This window comes from Falco punctatus, assembly GCF_963210335.1.
Source record: "Falco punctatus genome assembly, chromosome: 14".
NCBI lineage: Eukaryota > Metazoa > Chordata > Aves > Falconiformes > Falconidae > Falco > Falco punctatus.
Window position 1 is genome coordinate 22,962,086 of NC_137594.1, and position 20,864 is coordinate 22,982,949.

The 20,864-nt window shown below is 58.1% G+C and overlaps 2 protein-coding genes across 6 annotated transcripts; both read left to right on the forward strand.

The window, feature by feature from the left end:
• The first annotated feature begins 1,106 nt into the window (after positions 1-1,106).
• CALB2 (calbindin 2) lies at positions 1,107-7,379 on the forward strand. Of its 4 annotated transcripts, none has more exons than XM_080411068.1 (11): positions 1,107-1,245; positions 4,205-4,281; positions 4,470-4,562; positions 4,658-4,738; positions 5,586-5,642; positions 5,740-5,817; positions 5,949-6,004; positions 6,212-6,251; positions 6,356-6,409; positions 6,639-6,714; positions 6,956-7,379. In XM_080411068.1, exons 1-11 carry the CDS (start codon positions 1,149-1,151, stop codon positions 7,183-7,185), a joined length of 939 nt encoding a protein of 312 aa, XP_080267194.1. In that variant the 5' UTR covers positions 1,107-1,148; the 3' UTR covers positions 7,186-7,379. The 4 variants fall into 4 exon arrangements, with proteins under 4 accessions (XP_080267194.1, XP_080267195.1, XP_080267196.1 ...); XM_080411069.1 differs by having other exon boundaries at positions 1,109-1,245; positions 4,473-4,562; XM_080411070.1 differs by having other exon boundaries at positions 1,110-1,245; positions 6,639-6,710; positions 6,953-7,184.
• A 982-nt stretch (positions 7,380-8,361) lies between these two features.
• On the forward strand, positions 8,362-20,715 carry GOT2 (glutamic-oxaloacetic transaminase 2). Of its 2 annotated transcripts, none has more exons than XM_080411042.1 (10): positions 8,362-8,517; positions 13,624-13,780; positions 15,254-15,382; positions 15,750-15,809; positions 15,929-16,090; positions 16,310-16,414; positions 17,333-17,483; positions 17,728-17,893; positions 18,863-19,013; positions 19,504-20,715. In XM_080411042.1, exons 1-10 carry the CDS (start codon positions 8,459-8,461, stop codon positions 19,624-19,626), a joined length of 1,263 nt encoding a protein of 420 aa, XP_080267168.1. In that variant the 5' UTR covers positions 8,362-8,458; the 3' UTR covers positions 19,627-20,715. The 2 variants fall into 2 exon arrangements, with proteins under 2 accessions (XP_080267168.1, XP_080267169.1); XM_080411043.1 differs by lacking the exon at positions 8,362-8,517 and adding an exon at positions 11,161-11,305.
• Positions 20,716-20,864: the final 149 nt, after the last annotated feature.

The following is a 20,864-nucleotide window of genomic DNA, read 5'->3' on the forward strand; positions in this document are numbered from 1 at the left end:
TTGACCCAGGGGTTCCTTGGGTTTTCCTCCAAAAGACGGGTGTAGTGTCTGGGTTTTGTGTCCTTACCCCAGCCATGGGCCACAGGTGACAGCCCCACTGTGGCCATCGCAGGTCCCTCGGTGGCAGTGGCCTGGGGCCTGGCCTCCACCCTGCTCCTCCTGCCAGGACCTGCAGCTCCTGAGCGGTGAAGCTGCCGTCAGGGGGACAGTGACAAGGTGCACGGATGTGGTGACGCAGGGCAGGAACATGGTGACAGGGGTTGGGCTGGGTCATGTGTATGAGGGCTGGGTGGCACAGGATGGGATGCAGGGTCTTGGGGAAGGGATGCAGTGACAGGCAGGAGGAGGTGGCAGGCCAGGGCAGGGTGACAAGGCAGGGCTAGGTGTCAGGACAGGGATAGGTGACGTTAGGCAGGGCAGGTGACATGGGGCAGGGGTAAGTGATGGGGTGTGTGGGTAGGTGACATAGGGCAGGGATAGGTGGCACGGGTAGGTGGTGGGGCAGGGGCAGGTGACATCGGGCAGGGGTGACATTGTGCAGGGCAGGTGACGTAGAGCAAGGCTAGGTGACAAGGTAGGGACAAGTGGTAGGGCACAGGCTGCAACCCACAGTGCCCAGTGCTGCCCATGCCAGTCCGGGTGTGCCGGTGTCCCTGTGTGTCCCCCCCGGTGCCGGTATCCCGGTGTCCGTCCCCCCTGTGTCCCCCCATGGTGCCGATATCTCCGTGTCCCGGTGTCCTTGTCCCCGCGGTGCCGATGTCCCGCTGCCGCACCCCGTGCCCAGCCGGTGTCTCGGTGTCCCTGTTCCCCCCCACTGGTGCTGCTGTCCCGGTATCTCTGCCCCCCCGCCCCGGTCCCCCCTGCGGTGCCTCCGTCCCAGTATCCCGGTGTCCGCGTCCCACCTGGTGCCACTGTCCCTCTGTCCCCCCCTCCCCAGCCCCCTCCCCCCCCCGTGCCGCTGTCCCTGTCCATCCCCGCTCTCCCAGTATCCCGGTGCCCCTGTCCCCCCCGTACCCCCCTGTCCCCCCCGGCCCCGCGGTCCCCTCGCCCCGGCCGGTGTCCCGGGGCAGCGGCGCCCCCTGGCGGCGGCGGGCGGCTGCGGCTATAAAAGGCGGCGGCAGCGGCGGCGGCGGGAGCGGGAGAGGGAGATGGAGATGGCCGGCCCGCAGCAGGCCCCGCACCTCCACCTGGCTGAGCTCACCGCCTCCCAGTTCCTCGATGTCTGGCGACACTTCGACACGGACGGTCAGTCCCGGGGTGCCGGGGATCCGCCGCCACCGGCCAGCCCCAAACCCGGCGGGGAGGGCATCGGGCAGGGCACCGGGGCGGGAGGGGGGCGATGGAGAACGGTCGGGCACCCCGCCGCGGGCAGCCCCGGGGGGGGCACGCTGAGCCGCTGCAGCCCGGGGAACGGGGGAGCCCCCGGGGCGGCGGGGAGCCCCCGGGGCGCAGCCCCGTCGAGTGGAGCTCCGGGCTGGTGGCGGCGATCGGCTCCCCCAGGAACCCACCGTCGGGTGAGGATGGAAACCCCCAGCAGCGGACCCCGCCGGGAGCCCCCCGCCCGTGGAAAGTGTCCCGGGTCCCCTCCGCACGGACCCCCCTGGTGCCGGGTCCCCCGAGAGCTGGGGATAGCTCAGGGCTGGTGGCACCTCTGGGTGCTGCCCGAGGGGTCCTGTGCCCCGCCCCCCCGCCGGGTGTCCCCTCCCGGGAAACCCTTGCCCTTCGCCCACCATCAGCCCCCTCCATCCCCCCCTGTCTCCACGGGACCCCATGTCTGGCACAGAGGTCACTTGGAAGGGCAGAGGACAGCACAGCCACCAGCCTGGCCCCAGGGCCACCCCCTTGCCCTGGAGGTGGGGGGTGACAGCGGGGGGTGTCCCTTGCCTGCAGCACGGTGAGGAATGACCCCTCCGTGGCTGGAGTGCTCGGTGCACCCCACCTGCTCCCCAGCCCTGCAAAATCTCCTCCCGGGGATGCTGTGCTGTGGCAGCAGCCCCCAGCAGGGATGTCACTCCCCCATGGAGCCACAGCTGGGAATGTTGCCCCTGGTCCTTGTTGCTGCCAGCCCCAAAAAGGGGGAGAAATGCAAAAAGCAGCATCGCTTTGGTGGGAAAATAGTTCATTTTGGTGCGGTGGCGCAATGAAGAGCAGCTGGGGGAAAGCTCTTGCCTTTCTCGGATCTCCTGTCCCCGGGAGGAGGTTTGGGGACACCAAAACCCCTGTGGGAGCTGCATGACGCAGCGTCCCCGGCTGTACTGCTGGAGCCAGAGCGCAGCCTGCGCTGGGTGCCCTCCCAGCTGCACCCTCGGGGCCCCCCCGCAGCCCTACAGCCCCAGGGACATGAGCACGGCTGTCCTGTCCCTGTCCCTGCTGGAGCTGGCACTGGTGGCACAGTGGCACCCCAGTGGGAGTGGGCAGCTCCTTGTGGGGGTGTCCTGGCTGCCTCCTGCTGCGCCTTTGGGTGTGCTCCATCACCTCTGAAACATCAAAGCAGGCATGGATCCAGCTTGGCCTGTGGCCCCCGGGCAGGGCAAGGCCATCAGGCTGTGGCACAGCGGTGCCCAAGAGAGGAGGGACTTGGGTGTCCAGGGAGATGGTGGCCATGACAAGGACGATGCTCAGCAACGGTGGGTGGGGGCTGTGACAGCCCTGGCCGCTCCCCTCTGCCGATGGGCACAGGGTGATGGAGGGACCCTGGGTTCATCCCCCTGTGGACAGGGCTGTCTCACCAAAGCTCTTCCCTGCGCTTAAACCCCTCTGACGGGGCGTTCACCCGCTCCCCCTTGGGTGTCTTTGATGCCCTTGCCTTGCCAGCCACTGCTGTCCTGTGGCTCCGCGGCGCAGGGCGGCTCCAAGGTACAGCTGCACGGGCTGGCTGTGGCTCTCTGGAGGGGATTTTCCGTGCCGCTCTGCACCCTGCTCCCCTGCAGACACAGCTCAGACCTGGCCAAGCTGCTGCTTGGGGGAAACCAACCTGCCGGCCATGGCTTGTCTTGTCATTATTCTTTTTCACGGCTCAAAACTCTTCCTGATGTGTTTTTTTTTCCCCCTAGCTGAATTCAAGGGAGCTTGGGGTGTTTTCTGTAAGAGCAAAGCCCATGAGAAAGGCATGGAAAGCCAAGTTCAGCAGCTCACACCAGCACCCCAACATCGCCCCAGCCCCTTGTCCCCTCCTGGGAGGGTTGCTGCTCATCCGTCAGGATGCAGCTGCCAAAGAGGAAGGTGCCCTGGGACCTCCCCAGGCGCTTCCATCCGGGATGTGGGTGGGTTATTCCCAGCCACCGCAATTGCAATGGGGAGAAGATGCTGTTGGGGGGCCTGCGGGTGATGGTGCTGAAGGCGGTGTAGGGAGGGGTTGCAGGGGGGTGCCCCCAAGGAAGAGCCCTGGTTATCCCTCCATCAGGCACTCCAGAGGAAAGGGCAGCGTCGCCCAGCTGTGCCCAGATGTTGGTGGGAGGGAGGATTTCTGGCAGGGAGGTGACACCTTGCCTGGTAGCACGGCAGAGCCACAGCACCCCCAGCCGTGGCGTCACCCTGCTGCTTCCAGGCATGCCAGTCACCACCCGGACCCACCGCGGGCAGGTGCCGCGGGAGCGATGCACGGCTGGCGCCTGGCTGAGCTGTGCTGCCGCCAAGCATCCCGCGGGCAGCCAGGGCCGTGGGTACCCGGGTGCCACATCCCAGCACAGATCCCAGCAGCGAGGGGCAGCGGGTACATGCACAGGGACCTTTCTGAGCCCCCAGTCACCTGGGGTCCCGGCGCTGCGCTGAGCCCACCCCGGGGCTGAGGCTGTGCCGGGTGCTTTGCCTCTGCTCCGCATTTGCCCTCACTGGCCCTCGCAATGCATCAAGAGGAGACAGTCCTGGTCTGGGGGCGCTCAGAGGTTGAATTAAACCCCCCAGTTAAAGCATCAGATGCAGAAAATGCATCCCCAGGATGGGATGGGGACCAAGTCCCCTGTGCCCTACAAGTGGGTGCAGGGTACAAGTCCAGGGCTATGTCCCCCCAGGCTCCCTGCAAATTCAGGCACCACTGGGTTTGTGCAACACTCCGCGTCGGCTGGTGTTTCTTCGCTGCCACAGTCATCTCGGAGCCATGTCCCTGTGCAGAGGGGGACAGGCGCTATGTCCCCCAGGAGATCCCTCCCTTGCCTCCTGCCTTCTGACATCAGTGGGGTCATATTGTGTCTTTTTCCTTCCCTAGGGAATGGCTACATTGAAGGCAAAGAGCTGGAAAACTTCTTCCAGGAGCTGGAAAGCGCAAGGAAGGGGGCGGGTGTGGTAAGGGCCGCTCCTGGTTTTGCTCCTTCCTTCCCCCATTCCCTCTGCCCCAAAGTTCAGTCTCACATCAGCCCCATCTCCTTTGGGAACGGCACTGACGGGTAGGGTCGGGGCATCTCCGGGAGGGAAGCTGGGGGAACACCAGCACAGGGACCGAGGCAAATGCTCCCATCCCCTCTCCTTGCCAGCAGGACTCAAAGAATGACAACTTAGGTGACAAAATGAAGGAATTCATGCACAAGTATGACAAAAATGCAGATGGGAAAATCGAGATGGCAGAGGTGAGTGGTGCTGGCCCTGCAGACCCCCGGGATGCTTGCAGTCCTCCCCCCAATGATGCTCATGTTCACCCCGATGATGCCCGTGTTCCCTGCAGCTAGCCCAGATCCTGCCCACGGAGGAGAATTTCCTGCTGTGTTTCCGCCAGCACGTAGGCTCCAGCTCGGAGTTCATGGAGGTGAGCAGGGCTGGCTGTGCTGGGGCTCCCCACGGGATTCATTCCCCGGCGCCTGGCTCCACCATGGAGAAACAACTGGGAGCTGGCATCGCCCACACCTCCCTGGTCTGCCCCAGACTCTTGGCTTTAACTCAGCAAGTGGTGCTGGTTTGGGGGTGAGTGGGAGTGTGGTGAGTTCTCCTAGTCCTCAGCCCCCCTTGGGCACCTCTTAGGGCAGCCGGGTGCCTTGCCCCAGTCTCCAGGTGAGGTGAGCTGTGGGATTTGGAGCCATTTCTGTAAATTCCCCCTCCGCGGTGGTTGGTCCTTAGTGCCCAAAGGATGTGCTGAAGCAGACAGCACTACTCTGGGCCATCCCAAAAACCTCGTCATGCGTGGGTGAACCTGTCTGCACGACAGGAGAGAAATCGCTGATGGGGACCGACATGTGGCTGGGGGTGGAGGGGGATGTGCAGCATCCCGCGGTCGGGGAGAGCTTGTGCTTGGCAAGGACACACCAGCGTGGAGGTGATGGCTGAAAGAGGAGCACCCCATGGCATGGTGGGGGGGTAAACAGGGACTATTGTTTAATTGGGGGATGCAATCAAATATTAAAGCCCGGCCTTGCATGCCAGAGTGAGGATAATAGCACCTGAGCTCATGGCATGGGGCTGAACACAAGCAGCCAGCCCCAAGGGACAGCGTGTGGCACCGGTGAGGCCACCACGATTCAAGACCGGAGCCGTGAGGTGACCCCATCCCTGCCAGGGTGGTGAGGGATGCTCCGGGGGGGTTACGGGGTGCACCCGTGTCAGCAGGGGGGGAAACACGGGACACAAGCCCACCCTAACACTGGGCGGTTGCTCCGCAGGCTTGGCGCAGGTACGACACGGACCGAAGCGGCTACATCGAAGCCAACGAGCTCAAGGTGGGCTGTGGGCACGGGGTGGGCTGAGGCGGGCCCTGCTGGGGGGGCACCCCCGCTGGGGGGGCCAGGGTCAGCCAGCAATGTCCCCTCCTTCCAGGGCTTCTTGTCAGACCTGCTGAAGAAGGCAAACCGGCCCTACGACGAGCCCAAGCTGCAGGAGTACACACAGACCATCGTAAGTGGGACCTGGGGCTGGTGCCGGCACGGCAGGTTGCCCCCGCCCCGGGGTCTTGGCACCCCACGGCAAGTGGGAGGGAGGGAGGGGAGGAGGCGGTGGGTGACTGGGTGCTGCTTGTGTCCTGGCAGCTGCGGATGTTCGACTTGAACGGTGACGGAAAGCTGGGCCTCTCAGAGATGTCCCGGTAAGGTCATGGGCGGTGAGAAGGAGGTGGTGGGGAGGGAGAGGTGGCCTGAAACACTCAGACTCTTCCTACACTCTGCTCCACCTTCCCAGAAAACGGTTTTCCTCTTTAATTTGCTCACATTTCTGAGCAAAAAGTCATTTTGGTTTAAAAATAGCGTCTTTTCCCAGCTGCTTCCTGCTCATCCCTGCCCTTCTTGTTTTTCAGACTTTTGCCTGTGCAAGAAAACTTCCTTCTGAAGTTTCAGGTAAAATAAAAATAATGATTAAATAACCCCCCAAAACGTTCCCATTCCCTGCTTGTGCCTCTGTGCCCCCCCCTCACACCGCAGTGTCCCTTGCTGCTGCCCAGGGGATGAAGCTGTCCTCGGAGGAGTTCAATGCCATCTTCGCCTTCTATGACAAGGTAGGGAGCTGCCTCCGCGGGAACTGCCCCAAACAAATATAACCTGGCCAAAAAAAAAAAAGTCCAGACCCAGGCGTTTTGGGGAGGGTCAATTCCCCGCTCTGACCTGGGGTGCGAGCACTGGGTTTACCCCTGGCTGTGCTGGGTAAGGGTTTGGGGGTGCCCCCCGCACCCATGCCCAGGGGGGCTCGTGTCCTTCCCCCGCTGATGTCCCGCTTGTGCTATGCAGGACGGGAGCGGCTTCATTGACGAGAACGAGCTGGACGCGCTCTTGAAGGACCTGTATGAAAAAAATAAGAAAGTAAGTGGGGGCAGAGCCCAGGTGCCCCCCCCCGGACCCCCCCTGCCCCTCCTCCCCTCTCCCAGCAGCATCTTCCATCTGCTGCATCCACACTCCCCAGGGACATGGAGAGATGCTGGTCCAGGTGCCAAGCCCGTGTCCCTGTGGGACCGGAGCTGGGGGGGGGTTCCCAGCCTGGGGGTGCTCCCCAGGGAGAAAGGGGGTGCCTAGCCCCACCCCCTCACCCCACCCCCACCTTGCAGGAGATGAACATCCAGCAGCTCACCAACTACAGGAAGAGCATCATGAACCTCTCCGATGGGGGCAAACTGTACCGCAAGGAGCTGGAGATCGTGCTCTGCAACGAGCCCCCCATGTAGGACCCCCCACCCCACCCCACCCCACACTCCTCCTCCCTGAAAACAAGCACAAGGGGGGAGCACCCACTACTGCCCCCCCGCCAGCGCTCCCCCGGCGCCCCTTGGATCTGCTGTAGGTCATTAAAATCCCACTTCGGAGGGGGAAAAGCCCTTATTTTATTTTTTACCCCACCCACCTGGCTGATTTAAGTTGGTGTTAGGTTGGGGTTTTTTTTGGGGGGGAGCATTTTCATTTGATTGGTCTCTTTTTGAGTTGTTGTTGTTTACCAAAGAATAGTTTACAAATAAATTCAAGTACTGCTAGACTGGAGCCCCTGTTTCCCCGTCCCGTGGGGGGGCCTGGCTGGGGGGAGAGCTGGAGCTTTTGGGAAGCCCCTATAGAAAGGGGGGTGGGGGTGTCCCTGGGGAGCAGAGCACAGGCTTGGTGACCTCCAGGACAGCACACCTCCCAGTACCCCAGTATGGCCCAGTTCAGACCTGTATAGCCCAGTATAGTCCTGAATGGCCAAGCACAGCCCTCCACCGCCCAGTATGGCCCAGTACAACCCTATACAGCCCAGTATGGTGCAGTGCAGTCCTGTACGTCTCAGTACAGTTCTATATGTCCCCATATGGCTCAGTGCAACCCAGTACAGCCCAGTATGGCACAGAACAGTCTTGTATGGCCTCATACAGCCCACCACATCCTAGCTAAGTCCTTTGTATCCCAGTACAGCCCAGTGCAGCCCACGGCATCCTAGTTGAGCCCTCCATATCCCAGTATAGCCCAGTACAGCCCAGTCTTGTATAGTCCAGTGCAGCCAAGCAGAGCACAGTCCAGTCCTGTATAGTCCAGTCTGGCCCAGTACAGCCTGGTGTGGCCCACTGCATCCCAGTCCAGTCCTCCACATCCCAGTGCAGCCCAGTATAGTCCAGTACAACCCAGTGCAGTCCAGTACAGTGCAGTACAGTCCTGTCCTGTATAGTCCAGTGCAGCCCAGCAGAGCACAGTCCAGTCCTGTATAGTCCAGTCTGGCCCAGTACAGCCCAGTGTGGCCCACTGCATCCTAGTCCAGTCCTCCTTATCCCAGTGCAGCCCAGCATGGTGCAGTACAGTCCTGTATGGCCTAGTATGGCTAGCCAGGTACAAGATGGCCCCGTACAGCCCGGTACAAACCCACCGTGTCCTGAGTCCCCCGTAGCACAGCACAGCACAGCACAGCCCAGTAAGGTCCCGCCGCGTCCCAGCCGAGCCCTCCGTGTCCCAGCGCGGCGCAGGACGGGGCGGGCGGCTGCAGCGACCCTCCCCGTCCGCCAGGGGGCGGCGGCGGGCGCGGGGCGGCGCATGCGCGGGGCGGGGCGCGGGGCCGTGGTGCGAGGTGCCCGCCCGCCAGCCCGCTCGCCGCCGCCATGGCTCTGCTGCACACACGCCGGCTCCTCGCTGCCCCGCGTCTCGCCGCCCGCGCCAGGTGAGGGCTGAGGGGCGGCTCGGCCCCTCGGGGCTGCCCTTCTCTGCTGGCCGAGGGGCTTCGCTGCTGCCGAGTGGGGTGCCGGGCGGCGCTGCGAGCCGGGGGGCCGCGGGCCCTTCGCCGGGAGGAAGCGAGTCCCTCGGTGGCGCCCGTAGGGGCCGCGGGTGACGCGGCGCCGGGGAAGGGGGTTGCCGGGGGAACGGTGCGCGGATTGGCTGGGGAGCGCTGTGCGGCGGGGGTCGCGCGGTGCTTCTCCGCTCTCCCATTGGCTGCGGCCGGACCCGGCGCCCCCGGCCTGCCCTTGAGGGACCGCCGTGGAGGGCGCGTGGGCACGTGCGCCGCCGGTACCGTGCAGCCGGGCCGGGGTGCTCGGGGGTGTGCGGCGGGGCCCTGTGTGCCGTGCAGCCGGGCCGGAGTGCTGCTGGCGGTGCGCACCGTGCAGCGGCGCTGGCGGGACCCTGTGCGCCGAGAAACGAGGGCATGGCGCTGCTGGCGGTGCGCACCGTGCCGCGTGGCCGGTAGGACCCTGTGCACGGTGCAGTGGAGCCGGGGTGCTGCTGGCGGTGCGCACCGTGCGGCAGGGCACGAAGGACTGCATATGCTGTGAAACGGGTCCGGCGTGCCTTGTGCAATGCGGCCGGGGGGACCAGTTGCCCTGCGAAACGGGGCAGGGGTCGTGCCGCCTGGCCTGCCCTGTGTAGCGGGGCCAGCAGGGCCCCCGGCGCCGTGCGGCGAGCCCTGCACCCTGGCACGGGGCCGCCGTGCCGGAGCCATGCGGGACCTTCAGGCCTGTGAAGCCCGGTGCCCCCGGAGTGGCTGCGAGGCCGGCAGCTCTGGGTCCGGCTGTCGGAGGCCAGCGCAGGGTGGGCCGCGGGGTGCAGGTGCAGCCCGAGCCCTGCGAAGCCCCCCCGACAGCTCCACGGAGGACGGCCGGGAGCCACGGCGGTGGGCTGGGAAGCGGAGCCGGGTGGGTACGGCCTCGCCGCCCTCCAGAGCCCTGCGACTCCCGGCCCACGCTGCCTTGGAAGCTTTAAGGAACGGCTCCCGGCCCTTGTCGGAGCAGGAGAGCAGTGGGGGTTTTTTATTTCCCCATTCCAGCAGATAAAGAAGACGTATTAGATATTGATTAACCGTGTTCTGTCCAGCACGGCCCTTCGCTGCCTTGAGACAAACGCTCCCGGTCCCTCCTGCTTCCGAGGCCGCCCCTCTGGCTCTTCTTGGGCAGGTTCAGAGCAGCAGCTGGTGGGAACTCGTGCTTTGTGCCCTCGGCCTGTAGCAGGCCTGTGGTAGGTATGCCAGCCCACTGGCTTTGTTTTTCTCAAGCTTGTTACACAGCAAACCACAAATTACCAAACTGAATTGAGGTCACCTAAAAGAGACCATCCCCTTTGTAAGTAAAGAGCCTTCCTGCACAGCCCGGGCTGTTCCCATGAGTGGCTCCTTATCCCACCACAGGGGTTGCCAAGCAGTGACTAGCAGTTTGTTTCCTTAATCTTAAGCAACTTCACGTGGTGCTGTTACCATTCATTGCTCAGTGCCCAGAATGGTCTTTCTGAAATCGGCACAGAGCTAAAGAGATAAGAAATGGTTAAAATGTTGCCTTGACACACAAATGGTAATTAAGAGGATAACAGCCTGCTGCTCTGATGTGTCAGGAGACAGCTATTTTAAATGCTTTTCTTGGTGGGAAGCTTACTGCTGCTGACTGGGGCAATTAAGGTTTAGGCTTGAAAGGATGGTGGTAGCCAGCAGCCTGCTGGCATTGTTCTTATGTAAATATTTGCTTTAGCTGCGGTATCCGGACAGCAGCGCCTTTGGCCCCTCCTGGCCCCTCGGCTTGCAGAACTGCCGCAGGGGCTTTGGCAGAGGTTTTGAAATCCAGTATTTTATGTGGCTCTACCTCAGGGAACATGGACTGGTCTCTTCACAATGGAAACCTTCATTGGACTTGTAAATGGCTTGCTTGCCTAGAGGAAAACCTGCTTTTTGGGCTTGGCTTGAGTCCGTAAGCGTGCTCCTAGGTCTCTGCAGCTCAGGCCACAAGTTCCACATACATTTTTGAAAGGTGTTGCTGATTTACACGGTTCCGGGTGCATTTTCCTGCCCTCTCTGTCCCGTCTGTCACACTGCACTTGCAGCTGTGTGTTAAATGGGCTCGGGAGACCAGCCTAGCTGAAGAGGATGGAAACTACTTGAGTATGGGCTCTGATCAGCATCTAAACTCTGACTCGGGCCACCTGTGTTCAGGTCATATAGCCGGAGAATGTGCTTGCTTTGGCTTACATCAGGTATCCCTCAGGTAGTTCAACACCAGCTTAAACTTACCTTCATCTAGTTTTCCACACTGAAATGCCTCTAGCCTGGCAGAGTTGATGTGCAGTTTATAACTTTGCCCTTTATTCAAGAGCAATGCTCTTGTAATTGCTCAAAATAAAATATAATGCAGTGCAGAGATGACAACATTATGGTAACGTAGGGGTAGTGGTGTGTTAGGACATGTGGCCTCAGATCTCTAGTAGATCTCTTTTCCCAAATCCCTGTCTAGAAAGCTTTGCCTCTTTGATTTCTTGGGCATCCTGATGTGAACTCAGCCTGGCCTTTTTTCTCCTGTCTCCCTGCAAGCTCACCTCCCTGGAAACGACAGAGGAGTCTTCCTTTGGCCTTCACCTGAAAACCTCCAGGCTGAGAACAGGAAAATCAGTCCTAAACCTACCCTTCGCTGCTTTAAGCCGATAGAAAGACCAGCTCAGAACAAACGTACTTAACTCTCCGGAGTGCTACAGCTTAGGTAAATGCCTGCAGGATCAGCATTAATTGCAGCAGCGTAGTATGTTAGAGCCCAGTGACCTGCTTAAGTGTCTGCAGGATTGGGCCCTAAATACCCCAAACAGTAAGCTGCTTGGTGAAAAGCCCGGCAGAAGGAAGGTGCTGTCACCGTCCCTGAAGCAGCAGCTCCTTAGAATTGGATGGCTGGGCGTCCGCAGCCCTCGATACCAAAATAATCCTGGACCAGGTGAACTGCGGAGGGACCTGCGGACGCTCCTGTGCAGAGTGTGTTTCTCTGTTCCCCTGCCTCTGTTGCTGGGAAGGCGTTGGGAGAGGTTTTCCAAAGCAGCGCTGTGTGCTGCCTGAACCTGCGGTGGGTTTGTGCCCTGACAGCCCCTCGGTGTCTCCTGCTCAGGCTGGCTGCACCGGTCACTCCATCCCTGCCAGCTGCAGCCAGGATCCCTCTGTGGAGGGCAGGTCTTGCTGGCATCACTGACTCATCTGTTTTTCTAAGTTGATCCTGTACTTAACTGGAGAGGTAATTAAGACTTGTTAGTGGTCCAGAAAATGCTAAACACATCTTCCAATTTTAAACTAGCCCAGTTGGCTCTATCTCGTATGTGTTTGCTGCACTTTTTTCCACAGAGCCTGCCAGGAGGAGAAACGGAGGCTTTTTATTTGGAAAAGCTGTACTGATGGGAAGAGTAAAGTCTGAAGAGGGCAAACAATGTTTGGGGTTCCAGGAGATGCAATCTACATACAGGTGATAGTGCAAAGGACGTAGCGAGTAAACTTGGGTCTAAATGGACCCAAAACAGGGAGAGAGCGGAGGGGGAAGATGATTTTGTGAGTTCTGCTGATCACGTTAAGCGTTAGAGCTTCCTTAACCCGCCTGGCCCTCCTGCCTTCAGCTGTGAGGTACCTGTCACCACACTGAGTGCTCTGCAGGGGTTCTGGCTGGCTTTTGGGGTGGCTCCAGGCTGCCCGCATTGCCTGGGGCAGGATCCAGCCCCAGGGTGGCATTTCCAATTTAGAAAAGGTTGTTATCTTCAGGTAAGGTTGCCCTCCCTGGGCTGCAAAGCTTGTAAAGCTGATACGTGGCAGCCATCTCACTGCGTGCTTCTCCTTTAGCAATTGAGACTGACTCCTGCCCTGGAGGAAACAAGCCCTGTGCTGCATGCTTTGTCCCACACCGAGCTAGGGGATCTGGGTAGGCGCTTGTGTCTCCCCACCAGGGGAGGTTTAGATTGGATATTAGGAAAAATTTTGTTACCGAAAGGGTGGTCAAGCATTGGGACAGGCAAGTGGTTGAGTCACTGTCCCTGGAGGTTTTTAAAAGACGTGTAGATGCGGTGCTTAGAAATGTGGTTTAGTGTTGGACTTGGCAGTGCTGGGTTAACAGTTGGACTTGATGATCTTAAAGGTCTTTTCCAACCTAAACCATTCAACGATTCCATGATCTGCAGAACTGCAAAGCCTGGACGTGGGACTGGGCAGAGGCTGTGGCCAAAGAGGGTAACGTGTTTCTTTTTATAGTATGGTCTTGTCTGCCCTTGACATTAAGAGAGCTTCTCTGTCTTCAGGGTGTCCTGCCAACAGGGCAGAGGCAGGTGGCTTGAGGGAATGGGGCACACAGCTCCTCCTGACAGAGGGAGGTTTTGTGCTTGACAGCAAGGGAAGGAACCTTTGCATCAAGAGCTTGTCACTTGTCACACTGGGAAGAAAACGTCCTCTGCAATTTCCAGGAAAACAGCATTTGGCTACAACATTGCTCTTCGAGTGAGGCAGAGTTTGTAGGCTAGGGAAGGGAAATACCTTTGTGAGGTCAGCCAGCATTGTGGGAAAAGCGGGTCAGTTTTCATGCAGAAGAGCCCTTCCAGGAATTTGGAAGAGGTTCTGTGTTCATGCTTTGTGCCGTTGCCTGGGTCTGGCCAAGGTTCCCGGGAGGGGGCTCACCTACACCCTCTTGCCTGTAGGCTGTGGAGGGACAGCACTGGCCCAGAGCATAAGGTGGCTTCTGTTCCAAGGGGCCTTTACTATCAGCACAACAGGCAAACCGTTTCCATATGTTAATGGCTTACTTGGAGGGAGTTGGTTGTTTTCAGCCACAGTGAGCTGATGCCCTTTGCCCGTTCTGTAATGTACAATGCAGTGTCAGATCATGGAGCGTAAAGGAGTTGTGTCCTTTTTCCCCTGGATAATTCTGTTAGTGCTGCTTGTACCTTTTCCAGTGGTTGAAAGACAGGATTTCCCTTGCGGTTTTCTCTCCAGCCATGTTGGTTCACGTCTCTGCCCAGTTTTCAAACCTAATGTTTAGCTTCTTTTTTTTCCCCCCTTCAGCTCATGGTGGTCCCACGTGGAGATGGGTCCCCCCGACCCCATCCTGGGGGTGACAGAAGCTTTCAAGCGCGACACCAACTCCAAGAAGATGAACCTGGGTGTGGGAGCATACCGAGATGACAACGGGAAGCCATACGTCCTGAACTGTGTTCGCAAGGTGAGCCTGGTGCTGGCTGCTGGGCAGGGCTGGACCCAGGTGTTGGGCACCCTGGGGTGTCAGGGAGGGGAAGGCCTCTAAGCAAGGTTTCCTCTTGGTCTTTAGAATAAGCTTTGTCTCTAATGAAGCACACAACTGTATTCCGGATGTCTCTCTTAGCAGTACTAATGCTTTTGAGACACAACAGAACTGTTAAGTAGTAGGGGGTAACATGAGGAATGCGTGTCCTGTTCCCATCCAGGTAAATCTAATTTGTTGCTGACTTTCACAAGCTCTCCAAGCCAGCTGTTCTCTGAACTTCAAGGTGTTTCTTGAATAGGCTGGTGTTCCCTGGGCCAGCCCACATAGGGAGGAAAGAGCTGACGTTGTCCCCTTAATGGATTAGTCTTAGAAATTCTGCTAAGCCATTGTTACCAGTTCCTCCATAAGCCAGTCTAAAACTCCAGTCCAAGGAGCTGGATGTGGACACTGCCCTTGAGGGGATTACGGAGCCCTCCAGTGCTGTAAGGGTAGAAATAGGCTGTTAAATAGCTGCCAGCTGACACACATTGACTGGCTAGTCTCCTTGGCGCAGGGAGGACACATTGTCCATGTTTCTCATCAGTGTGGGGTTTAAAACCATCTCTTGCCCTCGCTTTCCCTGTGTCAGCACGGATCACAACCGGGGAGCCTGGGTGGCGTTGCAGGAAGTTTCCTGGTGGTGTGTGAATGCTGCCAGGGTCTGTCCCACTGCTCTGGGAGCGTGGATAGGGTTCCCAGAGGGATCCGTGTGTCTCCTTTGCCGTATTTTTCCTGACCATGGCTCCTTGTCTGCTGTTCTTGCTTCCACTCTCTGATCCAGTGTTAGGTAACGACTTGGACTGATTTCTGATGGTGGGTCTGTTCAAAAGTAAGAGAATACCAAAACTGGGGGGTGCTGTGTTTAAGGGTTGGGTGAGCTAGCTTTCAGACAGGCTGCTTTCAAAATCACCTGGGGCTTCTGGATTTTATTTTAATTTTTTTTTTAACCTGCTCCGTCTAGTTCAGTAACGCTCCCAGCATGATGAGGGCTTGCAAAGGGCTCACTAGCCCACCGGGTTTTGGGATGTCTCCCATGTAGGGACAGTCTCTGCCTTTCAGTGACAGTCAGGTCTCATCTTCCTGCAGGGCAGTGCCCACTTGGGCAAAGAAACATCTGTTCTTGTGCAGCGACACTGACTTGTAATGGGCTGGAGCAGTGCTTTCCTTTGGCACCAGTTCCCTGGCTCTGCTATATCGATGCTGGCACCCACTGTGGGCTCTGGTGGCCGCTGGGATTTCATCTGAAACGTTCACTGCTGCCCCTTGCTTGGAATGAGCACCGAGCTCTGGAGGGAAACTCCTGTAAACCAGCCTTTGTCCCTTTTGAGCGAGCAAACACAAAGTGGCCTTGAGCTGTCCACCATCCTCCCCGTGGTGATGCCTGCCTTGCTGAACATGTGGTCTCCTTCCCAGGCGGAGGCCATGATAGCATCCAAGAAGATGGACAAGGAGTACTTGCCCATTGCGGGGCTAGCGGATTTCACCCGGGCGTCTGCAGAACTGGCTCTGGGTGAAAACAGCGAGGCTTTCAAGAGCGGTCGGGTAAGGAGCAGGCTGGGAAGCGGGGGGTGGGCAGTGCCATCTGACGCACGGTTGGTACGTGGGTGCCCAGCAAAAGTGGAAGAACTGGCAGAAGTACTTGTGCCTCTTGAGTTGTGGGCTAGCTGGGCCCAAGGATAACTGCTTACCTCTGAGGGCTGGGGTGAAACAGCCCTTTCCAAGGAGGGGATCTGACCTTGCCGGGGTCGCACTCGCTGCCCTGCAGAGCTGGAGTTGCTGACCCATGCAGTCCCCTCCAGCCCCATGCTCCTGTTCTGGTGTGCTTGTGCCAGTGCTGATGCAGTGACTCAGCTTTCCCTGTATCATACCATGGCTGCTCAGACTCGTGTTTTTGTTTCTTCCCTTGCAGTATGTCACTGTGCAGGGTATTTCTGGAACTGGATCTCTGCGAATTGGAGCCAACTTTTTGGTGAGCCCTTGGCTGGTGGAGGAAGGAAAGGACATATTGTGACTAGAGATGAGTATTTGGGGTTTTCAGAGTGCTTGAATCTGTTTAACCTGTTTGAATACTCTCTTTCTCTTGATCAGCAACGGTTCTTCAAGTCTAGCCGTGATGTGTATCTACCCAAACCATCCTGGGGCAATCATACACCCATTTTCCGTGATGCTGGCCTGCAGCTTCAGGCTTACCGCTACTATGACCCCAAGACATGCAGCCTTGACTTCTCTGGAGCCATGGATGACATTTCTGTGAGTTGCCTGCCATGAAAATGCCTGGAAGCAGGAAGGTGATGTGGGGACATGAGTGACCTTCTTGCTTTAGCCTAAATATGATGCCTTAAGGCACCAAATCAAGGCTAGAAGCCTTGCAGAGCTTATCTAAGCTGTGAGGGCAGGAGTCTCATCTCAGCTTCTGAGGAGAGTGCGCAGATGTTACTAATAATGCTTCCTCTGTACCATCTTCCTTAGAAAATTCCAGAGAAGAGCATCATCCTCTTGCATGCTTGTGCTCACAACCCCACCGGGGTGGATCCCCGGCAGGAACAATGGAAGGAGCTGGCAGCTACAGTGAAGGTGAGCAGCAGAGTGTTGCAGGGGTACAGTGCTGTTCCTGAGAAAACCTCGTCTCTGGGCTTTCATGGGTGGCATCTGGCCTTCACTGCGCTAAAGGTTACTCCCTTCCCTGAAGCCTGGATGGGTGTCATAGTCCTGTACTGAAAATGGGAGCCAGACAAATGCACCCCTAAAGCTTCTAGCTGACCATCAGACTTTCTCCTGGCACCTTCCCAGGAAGCTGGGGTAGGGAGACCTGAAAGGAAGGAGCAGCAGGGTTGAAAGAGTGAGCTGTGATAGCTGGAAGGGGGGGCTCCCAGTGCTGGTGTATAAAAAATGCTAGATGATCTTTCACGTGCCTGGTGTCTCCTTGCACAAGCTTCAGCTGGAAACGGACAGGGGCAGTTCTACCTTCATCCTTCTCCTCTTCCTCCTCCCTGCTGCTCCCCCACAAGCTGTAGGTAGTTAAATTTGGCTTGGGGATGCCTGGCTTTAATAGCGTCCTGAGAACTGGTAGATAGCAGAGCAGCTTCTGGGGCCTGCTGATGGCTGTGGGCCTCCTGACCTGGGCAGTGCGGCTGGATTGTCTGCCTGGAGGTGTTGGAAGGGCTGGTGCCTGCCTAGAGGGTTCCCAGGTGGTTTTCCTGAAAACTGAAGACAGAGGAGAGGCTGAAATAGAAGAATTTATTACTACTGAATCCAACTCTGCCTCCTGGGCCAGACTGCACATCCCATAAATGTATGGGGAGGGTCTTTACCTACTGTTTTGATGTGTGGAGGGTAGCTGTGGTTTCTGAGCTGCCTTCCCATGGCTCTACTTCTGGAGGAGAACAGTTGCAATTGAGCAGGCTGCTGCCTGCATGGCTCTTCTCAGCCTGCCGCCCTGCTCCCTGGAGGGGTGCGCAGCTCCTGTGACACTCTTCCCTTCTTTGCTGGCAGAAACGAAATCTCCTCGTGTACTTTGACATGGCCTACCAGGGCTTTGCCAGCGGGGACATCAACCGGGATGCCTGGGCTGTGCGGTATTTCATCGACCAGGGTATCAACGTTGTCTTGTCGCAGTCCTATGCCAAGAACATGGGGCTGTACGGTGAGTAGGCGGGTGATGTGGAAATGGTTTCATCCAGGCTGCTGGAGGGACTCTGCTGCCTCTGGGGTTTAGCAGCCCGTGTCTTTCTGGTGCCTGCGGTACTGCCTGGGGGGCAGGAGATAACCCACTGGGGGCTGGTGGAGACCCTTCTGGGGAACAGGGCTCCACTAAAGCTACGTGGCATTTGGATAAGTCCTGCCCCAGCCCAAGGGCAGAGGCTGAGACCTGATTGCCCCTCTTTCAGGAGAGCGTGCGGGCGCCTTCACGGTGATCTGCAGTGATGCAGAGGAAGCCAAGAGGGTCGAGTCACAGCTGAAGATCCTCATCCGCCCCATGTACTCCAACCCACCCCTGAACGGAGCCCGCATTGCCTCTATCATCCTGAACACCCCTGACCTGCGGAAGGAGTGGTAAGGGGGAACTCCCAATGCTCATGACGATGAGGTGTGAGGTGTCTTTGTGGCAGCCCTGTGCTGTGCTTACTGCCTGCTGCTGTCACAGGCAGCTCTTAGCTTCAGGGGTACAGTCAGAACTGTGTGTCACCCCTTTCCTCTGGAGAAATCCCTGCTCGTGTCTTGGTATCAGCTGGTATCAGCCCAGGCTGACACAGATGGGTATCGCTTGTGTTACCAAGGCAGAAAATGCTGTAAAGGAGGGGATAAAGCTCCCCTAGGACTGAAGGCTGCTGAAGCTGCCTGTCCAAGGAATGGGAATGATTGACTGAGGCGTTGTATCCTTGTAGTATGTCTCACACGGGGTAAGTGTAAGCCCCATGAGAATAAGAGCCAGGAATGTAACCCTTGTGCCCTAAGGCTGCTTCCTGGCATCAGCCTGTGCTGTTCTCCCAGCCCCTCGGTGTCGAGTCCCTGCCGGCAGCTGGCCTGGCAGAACAAAGGCTGGCAGTGTGCTGGGGCCTCGCCGGGAGCTGTGCTCCTTTGGCAAGCAGATGCTTGTGCCTGAGCCAGGGCCCAGCAGAGATGTCTCCTAGTTGTGCTGCCTTAGAGCAGGGGACGTCTGCCTGCACTGGGAGGTACCCCTGCGCTCTTTGTTTATCTGCAGATTTATTTTATCTAGGTTTAGGCAGTGCTGCCATGAGGCCTCCTACTGACCTTTGGCTTTCAAAAATGAGAGATGCCTATGCTCTGGTAGTGGCGTCCAACAGCTATGGAATAAGTAGGTAGCAGTCAGCTTCAGGTACCAGGAGAAAAAAAGCAGGTCCGCAGCTGGAGCTACAGATTCATGCTCCCTGGTCTGTGCTCATCTGCATCCCTGAATGAGGCCCTTCCAGCCTGAGAGAATTGATTCCTGGTAGTTGCAGGGGGCAGCAGTGCCAGTGCATCCCAGCCCTGCTCTGAGCGGTTCCTGTGTTGGCTTTTCAGGCTTGTGGAGGTGAAGGGCATGGCCGACCGGATCATAAGCATGCGGACTCAGCTGGTGTCCAACCTCAAGAAAGAGGGATCCTCCCACAACTGGCAGCACATCACTGATCAGATCGGCATGTTCTGCTTCACAGGGCTGAAACCAGAGCAGGTAAACACAGTTCCTCCAGTCTCAAGGTGTTGATTGTGGTCCCTGTCAATAATATCTTGACTGCAGGTGCCAAAATGAGCCCTTATAAGCAGTTGTTCCTCCAGGAGGAACATCCTCCACGCCCTCAGCGCTGGAGCATCCTGGGGACCCAGGTCTTGCTCTGTTCCCTGCTGTGCTTGTGGAGGTTGAAAGCAAATGTAGCTTGCTAATCTGTCAAAGGAAGCAGTCATTTGGTGCTGCTCTGAGGTGACCTTAAAGGTCAGCTCAAGTGAGGTGACGCTTAGCTGAACACCTGCAGTGTTTGTGTGTTGCCTGAGAGCTGAGCAGTGTCTCTCTTGGTTCCTAGGGTGCACTGCTGGCTCTGCGGGTAGTGGGATGCTGTGTCTGCTGGCACCCAGTTTGCTTTCAGTTCTGAAAAGCTGGGCAAATTTGCACTCTGCTAACAGAGTAGAGGTTGGCCTGTTGTTTAAACTCTGCTCCTTCACCGCAGGTGGAGCGGCTGACCAAGGAGTTCTCCATCTATATGACAAAGGACGGACGAATCTCTGTGGCAGGAGTTACATCTGGCAATGTGGGTTACCTGGCTCATGCCATCCATCAGGTCACAAAGTAAAGACAAAGGTGTGCTCTGGAGCTGGTGGCTTTCCCTTCCTCACCAGTCGAAGATGGGGAAGGAAAGGAAACAAGCAGAATACGTCCAACCACAGCACTTGACGCCGCTGCTGAATGTATCTTGTAGATGAGTTATTGTAGAAGCCTAGTCAAATCTGCCCTGCGCTGTGGAGCAGGGCATCATTGCTGGCTCCTGCTCGTCAAGCCATTCTCCCCTGCTGTCCATCCTTCATCCGTCAGCCCCAGCACCCATCTGTGCTGGAGGAATCAAATGCTTAGCACTGCCATCCTACCGGCGTAGGCACCAAAGGCTTCCCCACACTCACTCCTCCATGAGAGGGCTTTGGGAGGCTGTTGGCCACTGGCCCAAGCAGCAGCAGGTGAAGAGCTGGGTGGGCCAAGGGGGAGGCTACTCAGGTGCACTCCTCTGACCTTGTCAGCTGGTCCTTGCTTCCAGCAGGCTCCATCCTCCTAGCCTGGGGCTAGGCAGTGCCAAGCTGCCCTCTGGCAGCCAGCTCTGAGGACTTACCACTGCTAAGAAAATCTGCTCCATTGTTGGCTTCGCTCTTTCCATCTGGGAATCTCCTTTCAGGTGTAGTTCACAGTGGCATTGGTGTGTGGGGCAGACCAGCGTCCCTCCTCTAAACCTGCCTGGTTCTGACTTCACTCCTGTATCCTGAGGTGAAACAATTTCTCACTCCCCCCCCAATAAGAATGTTCTCTGAAAGCTGCTCTCTGTTGGTCTGTGCCTCTCCCCATTCCTGTCACAAGCCCAGCAGCTTGGCACTGTCCGCCCCCCCCCCCCGCACCCTCCCTGCACGGGAGAGGCTTTGTGTGTCCCAAAGCCATGAGCCGAGTGGTGGGCCCTGCTGTGTCCCCCCTCAGTGGGGGTGCAGGGTCTCCCTTTCATCTGCTCTGTGCAGCCAAATTTCTGGTGCTGCTAGAAAGCAGGAGGGAAAGATCCTGAAGGCAGTCTGAGAACTGGCAACTTGAGAGACATTCTGTCCTCCTAAACTGGGTGTCCTTGAGGCCCTGTGACTCACCGGACTATGGTTTTTAATCCAAATAAACTGGTGCATGGCTGTGTCAAGCTGGGAACTTCATCCTGTCCCTTGTGCAGGTGGATCCAGTCCCTCCTGTGCACCAAATGTTCCCTCTGGGGGATGTTCCAGCACAGGGCATCATGTATGGCCAGCACAACCCTGATCCGAGAACCTGCTTGGGGAGGGGGCAGCTCCC

Coding starts and splice junctions, on each gene's coding strand:
- CALB2 (XM_080411068.1), top strand. CDS start 1,149: ATGGAGATGGCCGGCCCGCAGCAGGCCCCGCACCTCCACCTGGCTGAG. Junction 4,563..4,657: donor GGAAAATCGAGATGGCAGAG/GTGAGTGGTGCT, acceptor TGTTCCCTGCAG/CTAGCCCAGATCCTGCCCAC. Junction 6,005..6,211: donor GGCCTCTCAGAGATGTCCCG/GTAAGGTCATGG, acceptor CTTGTTTTTCAG/ACTTTTGCCTGTGCAAGAAA.
- GOT2 (XM_080411042.1), top strand. CDS start 8,459: ATGGCTCTGCTGCACACACGCCGGCTCCTCGCTGCCCCGCGTCTCGCC. Junction 8,518..13,623: donor CGTCTCGCCGCCCGCGCCAG/GTGAGGGCTGAG, acceptor TCCCCCCTTCAG/CTCATGGTGGTCCCACGTGG. Junction 15,810..15,928: donor GAATTGGAGCCAACTTTTTG/GTGAGCCCTTGG, acceptor TCTCTTGATCAG/CAACGGTTCTTCAAGTCTAG.